Source organism: Rhineura floridana, chromosome 1, assembly GCF_030035675.1.
Source record: "Rhineura floridana isolate rRhiFlo1 chromosome 1, rRhiFlo1.hap2, whole genome shotgun sequence".
Taxonomy (NCBI): domain Eukaryota; kingdom Metazoa; phylum Chordata; class Lepidosauria; order Squamata; family Rhineuridae; genus Rhineura; species Rhineura floridana.
The window spans coordinates 201987881-202006038 of NC_084480.1; the positions used below are offsets into that span (position 1 = coordinate 201987881).

Sequence of the window (18158 nt, forward strand, 5' to 3'; positions counted from 1 at the left end):
TAGCAACACTGCTAGAGTGCTAGGCAGTGGCTGTCAGCAACCACTTCACAGTGAACAGCAAGCAAGGAAGGGAGGGCAGATGGCTGGCTGGTGGTAGAAGATTCAGCCAGCAGCAGCAGCAGCAGATAAAACAGTGGTGAGTGGCCGAGAGGGTCCGCAGATCCACCTAAGACAAAGGTCTCAGTGTGATTAATGAGCAGGCTGGTCCTGTGTTTGAAGAATCCCTCCTCAGCTGCAATGAGAATGGGAATAGCACTTGTGCATTCTTTCCTCCCACTGATTTCTTACTGTGAGCAGAAAGATCTTGACTTATTTCAATTAAAGTTTAAACTAACCAGAATCCCTTGCATTGGGATGTAACAGGAAACTCTGAGTTTAAAATGAAAGCAGAAGCTTTTGAACTCTTCCTCTGGTGCACAAAAGTGGAGGTATGAGAACGGAGGAGCCTGAGGATCATTGTGTCATATCCAATCTGGCCAAGTGTATTGTCCAAACTGCCTCCTTATGTTTATCCAAAGACAGGATCTCCCTTGTTCTTGTCATATAACACCCATTTTCAGAAGCACTTCTAAAGAAATTCCACCCTCTCAATGTTTCCTGCAATAAATGTTCAGGATATTTCCTGAAAAACATATTGTTTTTTATTCAGGATATGGGCTGACAAGTGGAGGACAGAATATCAAGAATTGGATCTGGTTCAATTCTGAGCTTTGTCCTAAACATTGTGGGATGCAGACATGAATATGCTTGATGCCGTATAAGTACTATCTAAATGACTTTTTTAAAAAAAGATTTTTCTGCGGCCTATTTGAACAACGAAATAAATAAATTAGTTTTACACACACACACACAAAAAGAATGACTCCCTAAGGGCCTCTATTCCCCATCTGTAAAGCAGGAAAGACACCAATTTAGCTCACAGGGATACTAGGGGAATGGAAGTAGTACAGATTTCAACATGTTTGGTACATTAGAGGCAATGCATAAATGTCTGGTTTTTGTTTTTACAAAAAGGTAAGAAATCCTTTGGGTTTCCTTTCTGAATAAAAAATAAAGTCAGAATTTTAATTGGCAGAGCACCACTTCAATTGCACAATAGCTCAGAACATACTGGAATGGTTTTTAAAATGGTATGATTTATAGCAGAATATGCATTAGGCATGAACTCAATACTTACCTAGTTAAAAATTCAACCACAGCATCTCCCAAAAATTCTAAGCGTTCATTGTGGTTGATCCTGCAAACAGATGAAAAGATGGTTACCAGTGACCCCTATGCATATTAATAATTAGCGATGGAAAAACAACAGCCAGTCAATTCCTTGGGTGATAAGCAAAAAGAGTTACGCTCCCGCTGCTTTTTGTCTTTAATACTCCATCCTCTGATGCCCAGCAGTGAATATTTGGGTTTCTTCTGCACTGCACAAAAACCACAGGCAGCCTGAAAGGTAATAAGGCCGATCATAATTTCATGTCAACTTATTAACAAAAGGAAAAAATAACGACGTGCAATGGCATGCTGGCTTTTCCATGCACTGCCATAGCTACAGATGACTTAAAGAGAAGCCTCCTCCTAGGCTATCTACAGACTCTTGGCATGGTGCCTGAAAGAAGAAAAGCATCTTGCAGGGAGTCTGCATTCTCTGTTCGGTACAACATCTTGAGCCGTGAGTCCTGCCTGCTCTTTTTCTGCATACACCTTCTGCATGTGCGTGAAAGAGGCACCTTGGGCATTTGCTAGAAGGCAGGAAGGTGTCTGTGTTCTTTAGGACTGGAAAAAAAGGTCAACATGCTAACAGATCCAACCGACCTCTTGGGGTTAATGCATAGGGGGAAAGTGCAGAGACCAGTAGCAATTCCAATCAAGTGAGTGGGGGAGAGAGGAACCCTACCAGTTTTGTCACCCTATCCATGTGGGGATCCTGGAATCACAAGCGGGGAGAGCACTGTTGCACTCAGGTTCTGTTTGTGGGCTGGTGGGCCACTGTGAGAGTGCTGGACTAGATGGGCCTTTCACCTGATTTAGTAGGGCTGGGAGGGGTGTCTGTTTTTGTAGTTTCCTCCCAAGAAGGGACAGGGAGTATGCCTCACACACACAACTGGAATCAAGCATGGGGAAGCAACTGAATAGGTCTACTGGTGACCAGAAATGTAATGATGGTGACCAGCATGGGAAGCTTCAGGTATACTCCAAAGGAATAACAACATTTTATAAAACCTGCTGATAACCCTCCACCCATGTGAGATATCATTTGCAAAATAAAGCCAAGGTATCTCTCGGACTAAGATGCAGCACCAGCGTAATAGGTTGGAAGGGAGAGGACACTACAAACATACAAAACTTACTTGCTGCTCCTCCCTTGTAAGACCCTCATATTAAGCTGCGTGTACATGGAGCCCTATTAGCTACTAGAACTTAGGGTGCGTTACCCACCTCCAGGCAAAATCTGGCTGGGTGAGTGAAAAACCAGCTTGCGGACTCTTGAAGCCCTTATGGCAGGGCTGGGGAAACTTGTAGGCCTCCAGATGTTGATGGACTACAACTCCCATCATCCCTCACTGCTGGCTATGCTGGCTGGGGCTGATGGGAACTGGAGTCCAACAACAGGTGAAGGGCCACCAGCTCCCCATCCCTGCCTTACGGCTGCGAAAACATGCTTGAAAACAGGTGGCTGATGCCTGCCGATACCAAAGACCCTAGAGATGTAATGAAATACATTTTCAGTGTTTAGGGGTGGGCCTACAGTGCCCTTTACAGCACCTTGACCTGCCCCATGACTAGCAATACAACAGACTCAGCAAATTCGCATCATTTATTCAGCCTGAAGGATTTAGGTTTTTCTAGTGCAGAATTTGGATTGAGTGCAGACTCTTCTTTTTGGTACAGAGTCCAAGCACTACTATAGATTCATGCCAAACGGAAATAAATATTTTTAATATTCCATTATAGCCACAGCAACATTCCCAACGCTGTACAGTCAAGCTAAAAGATTTTATATGGATACTAGTAGTTAGGCACATTAATTGTATTATTAGTAATAATAATACCTGCCCTTCACCAACAGGACCCTTTGACCATCATTCATCAGCAGGTCCCAGGGCAAGTTACAACAATTTAAAATCCAGTATCTAATCTAACAGGGATTCTTTCTCTTCCGTGTTGAACAGCTCCTTCCTCACATAACAAACAAAACCATCTTCTTGTAATGGAGAGAGCAAGAGAGGTATTATGTGTGTGAGAGAGAATTCACTGCCTCAAACTCTCAAACAAAGACCTCAGCTACTGAGTGCTGACAGGATTCTAACCAAATGGGGACACTGAGAAAGAAGTAGGAGCTACAAAGAGGCCTAGGTGAACCCCAAGGTTTGCAAAAGCAGAAAAAAACTTAAGGGGGTGGAATTTCAAGGAGAAGAGAAACCCCCGAACAGCCTAATAAGGATGGAGCATACTCAGTGGCCACAGAATGCTGAGTGACTGGTGGGGGGTGGAAATCCAGGAGGACAGGGTGAAGAGTGGAATGGAATTTTCTAGAAAGGGGCATGACTGGTTAGCTGGAACTCTGAACAACAGCACTCTGCAGTGCAACATTTTGTTGCAGACCCCATTCTAAACATACAAGAACATATTCCTATATAGAAACCAAACAGCAAAACACACACCTCAGAAGTGCAGCTTTTCCAGTCAAATTAATTAAGAGTGGGGGAAGGAGGTGAATGAATAATTGATTGGAATGCATTGTTCTTTTCCCACTGGGGTTAGGTTCCTCTCCCCCAATGTTATGTAAAAACAACAAAAAATCACTCCACTGTAATATGTATCACGCTGCTATAATTGCACAATGTCTCCAGATAAACCCCTAGACTAGTAGATATCCTCTAAGGCTCAACCTTTACATGAGGAGGCACCAGGAAAAGGCAGGAAGATTTAGTTAAGAGGCAACATCTGTCCACTTATCCCTCCCAGCTCCAAAAGTAATTCAGTACGCAGCCCTTTCTGAATGGCAACATTCTCTACATACATATAAACCTTTGTGCAGGCCCACAACTCAATGGTAAAACTCAAGCGCTGCATATAGAAGGAATGTTCAGTCCCTGACATCTCCAGTTTAAGCGGGACTGGGCAACCTGCATCCCCTCGGCCTTGTTTCAACACCTCTCTGGAAGCGATCGCAATTCTTGCAAGAGTGATCTGTTGTTCTCCTGACAGCCTGCTGTGTTAGGGGAGGGGAAGGAGATGGCAGAAGGACGTGAGAGGGAAAAGAGGGTGGCAGAAGGGACAGAGAGAGAGAGAGAGAGAGAGAGAGAGAGAGAGAGAGAGGGGAGAGAGGTGGCAAAAAGCGGTAAGACGGAAAAGGGGGTGGTAGAAGGGAGAGGAAGAGAGCAGCAGAAAGAGCTAAGAGGGGAAAGGAGCGGGGGGGGGAGAGAGAATGAGTGTGTGCGAGAGAAACAAACAGGGCCCAAGGTTTGGAGCTCCTTTGGGGTAGGAGGATCTGTTCTTGTGGAATACAAGGCTACGTCTTCAAAGAGTAAACTTGTTACCTATTCCATGTAGATATGGTTACACATTAGTCACATGAGCAACCATTTATTTGTGGCTGGAGGAAGGATGACTTAATCGAAGCACCTATTAAAAAAGAGAGATATACAGTGCAATCTGAGAGAGAAAGAAAGAGAGAGAGAGAGAGAGAGAGAGAGAGAGAGAGAGAGAGAGAGATGCAATTGTTGCAAGGGACCAAATGTAACTCCTTGCAAATTTTCGTTTACAAATCAGGACCCAGCCTCAGGAAGACACATTCTAAGCCAGGCCTTCTGTGGTGAGAGTTTCCCCCTCCATTCTATTGTCAGCTTTGTTCATGGATGTGAACCATGTTTAACTCTAACCGGGCTCCCTCTACCCAGGATTTGCAAACCCTCTTTCAAGCCCTGGTTTCAAATGCCACTGAAGATGGAAATCTTCATAACACTAAGTCAAATTTAAAGCTAGCAAGGGAAGAGGAATTCTATGCAGTAAATAAACATATGTAGTCATTTAAAAAGAAATTATGGCAGAAAGATGAGGATAGAATGTGCTTTCCAGAGGCTGGTTCTTAATTTGCAAACCCATGGTTTGCAGGGAAACAGCTTTACTTCTACACTTGGGAAGTTTTATTTTCCCCGTGCTCACACTGTTGCTGGAAATGCACCATTTCCCTAATGGTCCTATTGCAAACTGAGTACCATCTGGACCAGAGAACCCATGCAAGCATAATATGATTGAAACATTGTTACCAAAACTTGTGGTATGCAACCCCCCCCCCAAAAAAAAATATTAAAGTTGCCTACCTGGAAGGAGTTGGATCATCTTGTCCAAGACGTGACATGATATTGATCAAGGTGTTTATGCCTGAAAAGTACAAACAATGTAATTATTTAAAAGGTGGCCTCTTATAAACAGATATGTTCAAAAGAAGGGTTCAGCACTGAAGTACCCTTCCATCCTTGTCGTTTATGTCTCTCTCCGTTATCTGACTCATGGGTGATCAAGCTTTATATCATCATTACTTGTCAGTGCCTCGGCCTTCAGCTGTCTCTGTAGAAAGCAATCCAGCTGCGATTTTTCCTGATCAGTCCCGACACTCTTTTACCATTTCCCATCCTTTCCAGCTTTCTGAATTTTACACGTTCTTTCCTGACCCCCCACACAAGTGACTTACTCTGCAGAGTCTCCTTCAGCAATCTATCCATGCAACTCAGGTGGCTATCCCAACCCCACTTACCTGGGAATAAGCCCAATTGCATTCAATATCATTTACGTCTGAGTAGACATTGTTAGGAGTATGCTGTTACAAGAGTTAACATCCCTGATAATAATGCATATGTTCCACTATGGTTTAATTGCTGATGGGCTGGAGCAGGACTTGGTGGAGAGCCATGCACTATGGGGGAAGGGCTAAACATGTGGTCTCCTAGCCCAGACTTTCCCAACCAGTGTGCCTCCAGATGTTGTTGGACCACAACTCCCATCAGCCTCAGCCAGCATTGCCAATGGTTAGGAAGATGGCAGTTGTGGTCCAACAACATCTGGAGGCACACCAGTTGGGAAAGGCTGCCCTAGCCCCTCTCTCTTTCCATTTTCAAGGAAGTAAGACATGAAGACAGTGTCTACATTTTAAGAACAGGGGAGACAACCATTGGAGAGTAGAGAATCTAGTAAAATAATTGGAGACTGAGGTATGTGAAACCTTGGGCTAGAAATGGGCCAGATTTCTACACGCAGGCCCTAAAATACATTATCACACACACACACACACACACACACCAGTACAGTGCATGAACTCTGCCTACTTTACCACCTCACTGTAGAATGACAGCCGGGTGAAGAGACAGCAGCATGTGAAAAAATCTTATATGAAGGCACAGGAGGCTAGCACCTGGCTGAAGCCAAGCAGGTCTTGGACTGCCTAGTGCCTGGATGGGTGGCCACCTGGGAACAATACCTATGCTGCCTTGGGTTCCATAGTGGAAGGCAGGCAGGATATAAATGAAAGAAAATTAACACACGAGGAAAAAGAGCAAAGGAAAGAATCAATATGAGTACAACATACCTTTTTTCCTCATATGCATATGGTGGACTTTCCTATCTCCGTATTTGGGTTGCCGGATCCCACAATTTGACAAGGAATTTCTGGCATGGTCTGGATTCATCCCAAAGTTTAAGTGATGGCTTGGATGAGTCATGGCAAGCTGTAAGGCCGAATCCAAAAGCAAAAGCAAAAACACCCCTGAATATCTGTTGCTCATTCAAAACATTACAAAGCTTTAAGACTGACAGCTGCCACGAAGCTTCTCCAGTCCAACCCCCCCCCAATTTCTACAACTGATAAAGCATGTTTAGAATTTTCAGTTAAGTTTCAGTGTCAGGAAGTGCCAACAAATCAACTCTGCAACTAAGTCCACAAATGCTACTAGCCCAGGAACATGTTCATTATTCTACCTGTCCAAACAAGTCCATGTCAGTCATTTGTGGCCTAAAAGGAACAGAAAAATGGACCAATCTCAGAATGTTCCATCTGGCCATCTAGAAGAGGTTCTCACTCACCCCAAATGAAGGGTTATTTAGACGCCTAAGACACCAAAATATCTGAGGCACATTTCTCTACCCACTCCCTCCAGACATACTCTTCACAGATACTTTGGAGCCTGATACAGTTGAATTAAGCAACAGAAAGGGTCATGTGAGAATCTAACTGCAGAGGTCAATTTGGTTGTAGAATAGTTATGTAAAAGGATCAGACGTGATAAAATCTTTACTCTTTAACAGCATATTGTTTGACACTTTTGTTCCATTTTCACAGCAACAGACAGCCTAGAACAAGAGATCTACAACCCTTGGGCTATCTCCTTTAGAAACACAAACAGCTGATTTACCCTTCTCCTCATACCCTGGCCCCCAATTCCACTGGCCCATCCGTCAGTTAACCCTTGCCCAACTAACTCACTCTCCCTGCTCTGACCGACCAGGGTATTCCACAGGCCATGCGATTCAAATGACTGCTGTTCCCTACGTCTTTCGTGACTGGCTGCCTCCATCGGTCCCCACATCCAGTTCAGTTCCATCAGTTCTCTGGCTCCATCATCCAAGAGCTAAAACAAATACACCAATGCATCTCTCCCTTTTCTCTTTTGTTCCACCACAATGCAACTTAGGTGTTTCGGTACGCCAACTGTATTCATGTATAGGACCTTTAGCGTTTGCTTACCTGCAATAAACAGCGGTCTTTAAAAGTATAGCCTATCAGTTTATCCAAATGCATCAGACACTGGTGGTAGCGGATGTGGTGAGTCAGGACAGGCAGCATCATGGCATGCTAGGGAAATAATTGTCATTATTCATTAATCTAGAGCTTCAAGCCCCATTGTCCTTATCGGGGTATCACTTTGCATTTAGATCTCACATTTCAAGTATTCAGGGTACTTCATATAGTCATCATTTCGGTCATCCTTGTAACAGAGCCAGCGTGGCATAGCAGGCGAAGAGTTGGACTAGGACCTGGGAGACCAGGGTTCAAATCCCCACTTGGCACACTAGACGACCTTGAGCAAGTCACTGTCTCCCAGCCTAATCTACCTCACACGGTTGTTGGGAGGATAAAAATGGAGAGGGGAGAACCAGGTTGGTAAGCCACCTTGAGCTCTTTGGATGACGGATGGGATATAAAAGGTAGTAACAACTTAAAAATAAGAAATAAGGCCTGCATTGTTACAGGCTGAGAAAGCAGGGGCTTGCCTGAGACCACCCAGAGAGTTTGTGGTTAAGGGGCAATGTGAACAGAGCTCACACTCTTACTTAATAACGCTACAACTGCTAGGGACGTCCTCATGAACCGCTTACAGAGAAGGAGCACGTGAGGGAGTGAATGGCTCGCCGAAGGCAGGCAGCGGATCCACGGCTTTCGCAGGATGACAAGATAGATCTCCTCAAGTGTAACGCCAGCCTTCCCATACATAGAGACTCAAATGGCTCAGATTATGAAAACCAAACATGGGTAAGGGGGGATTTCCTTTTAAATCACAATCATTATTATTGTACTATGTGGGAAGAAGAAGAAACACAACAACAACAACCTTGCTTGGTTTCACGGAGGTTTGTTTCTTCCAGTTTATCCTGTGAGTTTTCTCCCTCCACAGGGATCCCATACATCTCCATGATTCATGTTGCAGCTAACTCAGCTGCAATCCCAAATCCATCTTACCTAAGAGTGAATGCAATGGGACTTAGTTCTGAGTAAACGTGTATGGGATTTTGCTGTTAATGTCGCAAGGCACACCGCAGCATCTTTGGGAACAAGCGTTTTAGGCCGCAATTCCACACACTTCTACCTGGGAGTAAGTTTCACTGAACTCGGTGGAACTTACTTCTAGGTAAACTTGTAAAAATTACTCCATATTCCTTGAAGGAAATGAGAGTATATTAATCACAGGATCACAATACTGGAAGGGACCTTGGAAGTCATCTAGTCTAACCCTCTGATCAAACTGCAGTGTGAGATGCAGGTACAGCATGGGTGTACCAGTCTCTCTGCTTAAACACCTCCAGCAAAAGCAAACTCATTGTGTGAAGGTATGTGGCCACAAAAAGAGAAAAACATTACACATAAGCCACTACAAGCATGGTGTACAAGAATTATTAATTTCAGATGCTTAGGTTTATACAGCAGGTCATGCATACATTAGACCCGCACAGTTGTTCCAAGCAGAGTTTTAGAATCACCACGGATTATCACTTTAAGAAAGAGTCAATATGTCCTACCCATACAAAGCTTCTGTTTGGATAACACCAGAGGGTTTATCCACTCGCAACACAGGCACTATGATGAAGCATAATGATTAACTTGAAAGCGTAGAGAAGGAAGGATATGAGAGGCATGCACAGGTCTCCCACTTCCCCATATGTTCCCAAAGAACTATCTGCACATGTGCCTGAGAACAAGCATAGTTAGATGGGCTCTATGGATCCCTATGGAGGGCCGTAGCTCAGTGGTAGAGCGCCTGCCTTGCATGCAGAAGGTCCTGAGTTCAATCCCCACATCTACAGGTAGGGCTGGGAGAGCAGTCAGTGTAGATGGTACCAAGCTAGATGGAGCAATGGTGTGACTCAGTATAAGGCAGATTTCTATCCTCTACTCAAGGTTTTGCCCCTGTCCCAGGCACAGATCATGCTCCAGGAATTTTGTTAGCTCAATATGAACGTAGGCTGGTTTCAGATCCTTAAGACTGAAACCATTATAATTCCAAAGCAATCTGTTCCACTAGTCTTTAGAGAAAAATAGCACGCCAGTAATTTTTAACCACTCTGCGTTAAACCTGCCCACAGCCTTGATAAACACTTGTTCAATTTCACCACTCTGCAATGTGGTCGAAAGCAAAGCTGAAAAACATCAATAGCATGCTTCTATTTTCTGGATTTTTTTAAAAAAAAGACATTGTCTTGTTTTGACTTCTCTTGAAGGAGGGAGATATGTGTGTATCTCAAAAAAATAACAACTGATTCTGCAATACAACATACCCCTTGCTCTTTGGTGCTTCGCTGCCCTTCCACAGTACAAAGAAAAACAAGAACGTCTAACTAGATAAACTGCAAAAGGCTTTAAAAGGCCATGAACAATTCTGCTTCTAAGTGCTAAATGACTGAAATATGCTGTTCGTCTTGGATTCGCCATTAGTACACTTATTTCACAAACATAAAAGCTAGGAGGGAAAAAAACATAGGAAAGGAAAAAAACATTTATATGAATTGGAGCTTATCTGTCTCAGTCTCAAAATAGCCACAGAATCAGAAAATAACGAGATGGATAAAAGTGGCTGATGGATAAAAGTTGGCTGAATCATGTGCTGGTATAAACACTAGTTTCTTCCTACTCATTGCCATGGAGTGGCCCAGACATCAAGTGCTCTCTGCTCCATCAGCTAGAAGGCAGGCAGGTTTTTTTTGGGGGGGGGGGGAAGGAGGAACTATAGTTATGGATTGGGAGGACCCTCCCACTTACTCCTTAGAATCAAGGTTTTTTTCCTGCCTATGTAGCAGAACAAGATACGTTTTAGGGCAGATTCACAGACTGGCCCTATTCTGAGAAAGTTAACTCTACTTGTCATTCATTTCAGTGGAACAACTTAAGGGTGCCATCCTAACTCTGGCAGGGCTTAGCAGAGCCACCACTGCATCCGCAGCCCTGCCAAGCATGCTGGCCGCAGCAGGCGGACTGCAATGCCACCAATCCAGATGCCATCAGGAGACAGCAGGGGGGCGGCTCGGGATTCATGGATCCCAGGCCAGGTAGAGCTCCCCCCCTCCCCAGAATGCCCTGTTTTAAGGTTTTCTGTTGACTGCTGTTGGCAGGAAACCTGCTGGTGGCTCTTCCGCCCACCCATTCAGCAAGTGGACGGGAGGGGCATCAGCAGATTGATGCTGGCGTCACTCTACAGGCAGAGGCCACAGGCAGAGGGACACCTCCACCCACATTTGCATGTGCACACACAGAGGCCAGTGATGGAGGTTTCAATTGCTCTGCCAGTTGGAAATAACTTTCCCCTTTTTTTCAACTGGACTTAACTGTGTCTAACTTTCTCGGGATCAGGGCCATTACTTTGTTTCTCAGGTTTACATCAGAATGCTTTCTAAAATAAATTCACTTGATTCATACTTCCCAGTCTAACATGTCAATTGGAACTTGGTCTATCTGGTAGCTTTTGCATTTTATTTATTTATCATTTGATTTATATCCTGCCCTTCCTCCCGGCAGGTGCCCAGGGCGGCATTTCCTGAAATGTTCCAACATTTTTGAGGTCTAGGCTCAAAAAAAAGTATCAACGTGCATTTTTAAAAATGTTATTTTGAGAGAGAAATTTATAAATGTGAATTTTGAGAGAAAACAGTTTATAAGTCTAATCTGAATTTTCATGAATAAGAGAAATACTTGCAAATAATGCAGAAACAGGATGGAATGTGCCATTTGCAGGTGTGCGAAAGTGACACAGATCGATTTGCATGTCTCTATCTGAGCACCAAAGATACTTTAAATTTACACTCAGAAGTGTGACCTAGAAGTGTATGTGTGTGGGGGAGACAAGCACACTTATCAGCCAGGATTGTCTATATCAGCCTTTCCCAACCAGTGTGCCTCCAGATGTTGTTGGACTACAACTCCCATCTTCCTGACCATTGGCAATGCTAGCTGAGGCTGATGGGAGTTGTGGTCCAACAACATCTGGAGGCACACTGGTTGGGAAAGGCTGGTCTATATACTTGCAGTGCCAAACCTGGTGTTGCCACTGCATAATATGAGAGCTTCTTTAGTCTCTGGTAAGCTATTTACCTTCAGCTTAGGCCTTTCTTCCCTGCAGATTCAATGGAACAGATGCCTGCCAGACGCTGAACTTCACTGAGCTGAGTTGTTATTTGCTCAAAGTTTTAGGTGGTTCAGAGAAATCTTCACAGCTTTCTTTCCCCACACCTTATATCCCATCCCCTGCTTACTTCCCAGAAGAAAACAAGAGAAGGAAGGAGTCCCAACAGGATCACAACTATGGTACAGCCTCTGGTTGGTCCTTCTGGATTGCTTAGAACAGGGACTGCCAGCCTTTTTGGGCCGATGAGCACATTTGGAATTTTAAGGAGTTGTGAGCACCAGTCACAAAATGGCTGTTGTGGTGCATGTGGCATAACACAAAATGGTTGCCACATTTAAAAGAGCAGAAAAAGAGATGGAAACACAACATGTTGTGGGCATCCCCCACCCTATCTTGTGGATTTTTGAGGCAATATTTACTGAGACCTTTTCAAGGGACCATAAAAGGTACTAGTGAGCAAGAGCACTGGATTGGCCATCTCTGATTTAGAAGATGGCAGCCCTGCCTTAACCCCTTCACTCACTACTCCTTCCCCCAGTCACCTCATCCAAACCCCTCAGATTTCAAACTGCCACAAATAGATGAAATGGGTGAACTTTGTTCGCTAGGAATACAGAAGGGTATCTACTCACCTGACAGACATCAGAGCGAATGCCAGTTTTCCAGAATCCTTGGCTACTTAGCTCAACAGTCACTTCACGCCTCATGGTGTTTTTCTGCCTAATCTTCTGCAATGCTTCCTTTAAAAATAAATAAATAAATAGATAGATAATTTTTGCTGAAGAACCTAAATCTCCCTTGAATGTATTCAGAAAAAGAGTCTCAGAACAAACCAGCAAGGGGGATATGACAGCACTCTTCAAGTACATGAAAGGTTGTCACATAGAGGAGGGCCGGGATCTCTTCTCGATCGTCCCAGAGTGCAGGACACGGAATAATGGGCTCAAGTTTCAGGAAGCCAGATTTCGACTGGACATCAGGAAAAACTTCCTAACTGTTAGAGCCATATGACAATGGAACCAATTATGTAGATAGTGGGCTCTCCAACACTGGAGGCATTCAAAAGGCAGCTGGACAGCCATCTGTCAGGTATACTTTGATTTGGATTCCTGCATTGAGCAGGGGGTTGGACTCGATGGCCTTGTAGAGCACTTCCAGTTCTACAATTCTATGATCTCTCGCTTGCTGTGTGAAATGTTGGAGCCTCGGGCAGACAGCATGGCTGTACTGATAACCTGACCTCCCTCTGACCACGTCTTTGCTGCATATCAGGACGGAGAGAGGGAGGGGCAACCCCCCCCCGAAGCCTAGCAGCAGCATATCGCTTCATTTCCGGCCTGCCATGAGCTACCTTATCTACTTTTCTGATCTTTGGCTGCCATTTTTGAGCTTAACCTTAAACTGCCTGGTACTGTGCTTCATGCCTCTTGCACTATCAGGCTGGCAGTCATCTCTCCCTGGGCCCACAACCTGACCTCTTAGGGTCCATCAAGGGCCAGGTCCTAAAAGCTTGGGAACCAGTTCTAATACCTTTCTCACATCATCATGATCATCATGGGTTGTATCCAACATAGTGCAAAGTCAGGCTCCCATCAGTGTTAGGATGACTGCTGGTGCAACCAGATTTTCCTCCCCCTCCTTTCTCCGTGCACACCCCAAATATCTGCTCTAGGAGTTCCTTTGACTCTCTGAGCAGATTTGGAGAGGATACGAGGAGCACACGGGGGGAGGAAAGAAGTCCTGTGGCATTTACGGAAATCCTTGTGCTGATGGGACAAGCTGGTTGAATACTGAGAAATGTTCCTTAGCATTTCCATAGTTTCCCAAACATTATCTTCCTGCAACCCTTATAGTAACCCTAAGAAGTAGGTCAGTATTATCACTATAATGCGGATGGGAAGCTGAGAATGATATCCATGGGCACTTAGTGCATTCATGATAAGAGGAGAGAGATGAACCAGAGATATTTTCATGAGAAAACCAATCTGCCCAGGTGATAAAATCTGAAAATAAGAGATCTGCACCATAGTAAGTGATAAATGTCAAAGCAGTTCTCCCTGTTTGCCACAGAATGTAATCACCTGCAAGTCCTATCTGCTATAATTTCAACAATAACTTATCCATTATTCCCTAGAGAGAGATTTTTTAAATAAAAACTTCTCATCATCCATTTGTTGGCCACTGCAACAATGAAAAACTTCAGTAAAGTTGCAAATAGTCTTAGTAGAAAAACCATCCTTCTTCAAAATTATGGCACAGGGTTATTAGTACTGCATGGCCCCTCCTATTTACAATTAGACGCCCAACGCTGATTTTGTGGATTTCACCTGCAGTTTTTGCCTGAAATCATGTACACATTTACTTGGAAGTAAGTCCTAATTAGCTCAAGGGGACGTACTTCTGAATAAACATGTATAAGATTGTGACTGAAATCTCTAGGCTAGTTCACCCATGCTCAAATGAAGTGATGATTGGTATATATATCACTGAGCTATCTTACCAAGCAGACCACAGACAGAACTTTTACATGACCGCTGTCTATTCAAACGCAGGTTCATACATTCAGTTGCGATTCACTAAATACAGTGATCAAAGAATAATGTGATACTTAGAATTTACATAGTTCCCTCTGAGTGTTCCAAATGCTTCAAGGACACATTCACATGTGAAGCAGACCTTTCGGAATGGCCACAGCTCAGTGGTGGAGGATCTGCTCTGCACGCAAAAGATCCCAGGTTCAATCTCTGGCATTTCCAGGCAGGGCTAAGAAAGATTCCTGTCTGAAACCTTGGAAAGCAGCTGGCAATCGGTGCAGATGATACTGAGCTAGATGGACCAATACTCTGGCTTGACAGAAGGCCAGTTTCCACGTTCCTAGAAGACGGCTACTAGGTTTGCATGGCACTCATGCAAGTGTGGTGTTAAAAAGAACAAGCTACATATTCCAAAGGTAAGCAAACTGTGGTGCGGAAGCCACACGCACCACTTGACCAGTTCAGCAAAGGCTTAAGAACATACAAACATAAGAGCCTTCCACCATCAGATTAAGGCCCCATCCACACCTTACATTGAAAGGACTATCATATCACTTTAAACAGCCGTGCCTTCCCCCAAAGAATCCTAGAATCTGTAGTTTGATAAGGGTGCTGATAGTTTTTAGGAGACCCCTAATGTCCCTCACAGAGCTACAATTCCCAGAGACGTCTGGGAAGAGGGATTGAATGTCAAGCCATTCTGGAAATTATAGTTCTGTAAGGGGACACAGGGGTCTCCTAACAATTTTCAGCACTCTTAGCAAACTGCAGCCCCCAGGATTCTTTGAGGAAAGCCATGACTGCTTAAAATGGTATGATAGTGCTTTAAATGTAAAGTGCAGATGGGCCTAAGTTCCACAAAATCCAGCATTCTTTGCAAGAATCCCAGAAACTGTTGCACTCATGTCCTGCTTGCAGGTTTCCCACAGGCATCTGGTTGGCCACTGTAATAATAATTAATAATAATAATAAACTTTATTTCTACCCCACCCTTTTTCCAACAGGACTCAGAGCGGCTTACAAGTAAAAACAGCACCAATTAAAACATACAGAAGTATACTATTAAAAAAGAATTAAACTATGAGAAAAATTAAAACCATAAAAAATAGGTTAAAAACAGCGGACAATTTAAAATAATAAAATCATATAATGTAGTCACCAAACCTATGACGCTTAATCCTGGTCATTCTCTATCCCAAATGCCCATTGAAATAAAACAGTCTTTACTTGTTGCTGGAAAGACAACAATTGCACCTCACTTGGAAGGGAGTTCCACAGCCTAGGGGCGGCCACCGAAAAGACCCTATCTCGTGTCTGCGTCATATGTGCTTGCGAAGGTGCGGGGAACACAAGAAGGGCCTCACCTGAAGATCTCAAATCCCGGACAGGTTCATGTAGGGAGATACGATCTGTCAAATAGCCTGGACCTGAGCCGTATAGGGCTTTGTAGGTCAGAACCAGCACTTTGAATTGTGACCGGAAACAAATTGGCAGCCAGTGGAGCTGTTGTAACAGGGGAGTTGTATGGTCCCTGTAACCAGCCCCGGTTAGCACTCTGGCTGCAGCTCTTTGTACCAATTTATGTTTCTGAACAGTCTTCAAAGGCAGCCCCACGTAGAGTGCGTTACAGTAGTCTAAGCGGGATGTAACCAAGGCATGCATCACCCTAGTCAGATCAGGCAGCTCCAGTTTTAATTGGGCAAATGTGCTCCTGGATACAGCAGCAATCTGGGCCTCCAAATTCAAAGCTGAGTCCAGGAGTACACCCAAACTGCGAACCTGAGACTTCAGGGGGAGTGCGACCCCATCCACCACCGGTTTAATCCCTACTCCCTGATCTGCCCTCCGACTAACCAGGAGTACCTCTGTTTTGTCAGGACTTAATCTCAACTTGTTTGCCCTCATCCAGTCCATCACTGATGCCAGACACTGGTTTAGGACCTGTACGGCTTCCTTGGCTTCAGGTGGAAAAGAGAAATAGAGTTGAGTGTCATCAGCATACTGATGGCACTGAACCCCAAAACCCCAGACAACCTCTCCCAGCGGTTTCATGTAGATGTTAAATAACATGGGGGACAGAACGGAACCCTGAGGGACCCCATAGGTCAATGGCCAATGGGTCAAGCAGGAGTCCCCCAGTACCACCTTCTGGGTTTGGTCCTCCAGGAAGGACTGAAGCCACTGTAACGCAGTGCTCCCAAGTCCCATCTCAGCAAGGCGGCCCAGAAGGATACCATGATCAATGGTATCGAAAGCCGCTGAGAGGTCCAGTAGAACCAGCAGAGACACACTCCAACTGTCTAGTTCTCTGCGTAGGTCATCCACCAAGGCGACCAAAGCCATCTCTGTCCCATAGCCAGGCCTGAAACCAGATTGAAATGGATCCAGATAAACCGTATCATCCAGGAAACTCTGGAGTTGGGTGACCACCACACGCTCTATTATCTTGCTTAAAAATGGAATATTGGAGACTGGCCGGTAGTTACCTAGTAAAGAGGGATCCAGGGAGGGCTTTTTCAGCAGTGGTCTTATAACTGCCTCCTTTAAGCATGATGGAATTCTGCCTTGTTGTAGAGAGGCATTAACTACTCCCCTGACCCAATCGACCAGTCCCTCTCTGGTACTTCTAATGAGCCAGGAAGGGCAAGGATCCAGTACACACGTGGTGGCATGCGCCGCTCCAAGGATCTTGTCCACATCCTCAGGCAAAACAAGTTGAAAAGAATCCATTTTAATTGGACAAACAGGAGCCGAAGTTACATCCTCAGAGACTGTATCAATTTCAGCGTCCAAGTCAGAGCGAATCTGAGCAACTTTGTCCTCAAAGTGCCGTGCAAATTCTTGACAGCGGTCTGCTAGTGGTCAGAATTACCCTCACGGGTAATAAAAGTGCCGCCCTGGGCTCCTACTGGGAGAAAGGGCGGGATATAAATCTAATAAATAAATAAATAAGAGGATGCTGAATCAGACAGGCCTTTGGCCTGATCCAGAGCTCTTCCTATGTTCTTGTGTAAACCAACCATCTATGCAAGCTACCAAAAACTGACCCTTGATCCACCAGTTCAGTCTTATGTCTACCCATATCTGTTTGGATCTTTAGTATCAAAAAAAGGAAACTGTGGGTCTGGAAATCTGCAGTAGTAAGCATGAGGTTGTGCATTATTTGCTTTGATCAGAGGCAACAACAGCATAAAAAAACCCAAGTGGTATACACAGAGAGAAAGGAGCACAGTTTAAAAACAGCAGCATACTTCTCTTTGCACCAGTTTCTGCTTATCTGCCTGCTTCACTTTGGGACTGTTAGCCAGCAGGTGGCGCAATTTCACATAACTTTTCCAGAGTTTTTGGTATCTGAGAAGAAAAAAGAGGAAAAAAAATTGGTCTAATAATTACATCTTGGCGTGAGATCCGTTTATTTTCTTTGAAGTTAGACAGGGGTCCAGGAATTCCTGACTCTACACTGGAAATCCTTTCCTCTCCTTATAGAAACTGGCCATATTCTAGAAAAAGAGCATAGCCAACAATTTTCCACTGTCAGCGAAACAGAGGCTAACGGTCCTTGTTTTTACAGCCAACGGACTTGACCCTTTAATCACTTTTACAAGAGAAGAGAAAATGTCTCTGTGAGGCAGATAATAAGAAATTGCAAGTGGAGAATCAGGGAGGGCAGTAGGAGACTGAGGACAGACAAAAGGAAGAACTTTGCAGACAATGGTTTCCAGAAAGCTAACAGTCACTG

General features: G+C 44.4%; 1 protein-coding gene across 7 annotated transcripts in view; it reads right to left on the minus strand.

Annotated features, from left to right (window-relative positions):
- The window catches only part of DROSHA (drosha ribonuclease III), a 105268-nt gene that overhangs the window by 51170 nt on the left and 35940 nt on the right, over positions 1-18158 (minus strand). For all 7 annotated transcript variants that reach the window (XM_061590079.1, XM_061590123.1, XM_061590114.1 and 4 more), the window contains 6 exons: positions 17671-17770; positions 12518-12625; positions 7739-7846; positions 6584-6722; positions 5322-5382; positions 1178-1237 (listed from right to left, as the gene is read on the minus strand). In XM_061590079.1, coding sequence (XP_061446063.1) covers positions 1178-1237; positions 5322-5382; positions 6584-6722; positions 7739-7846; positions 12518-12625; positions 17671-17770 — 576 coding nt within the window. The remainder of the gene's footprint in view (positions 1-1177; positions 1238-5321; positions 5383-6583; positions 6723-7738; positions 7847-12517; positions 12626-17670; positions 17771-18158) is intronic.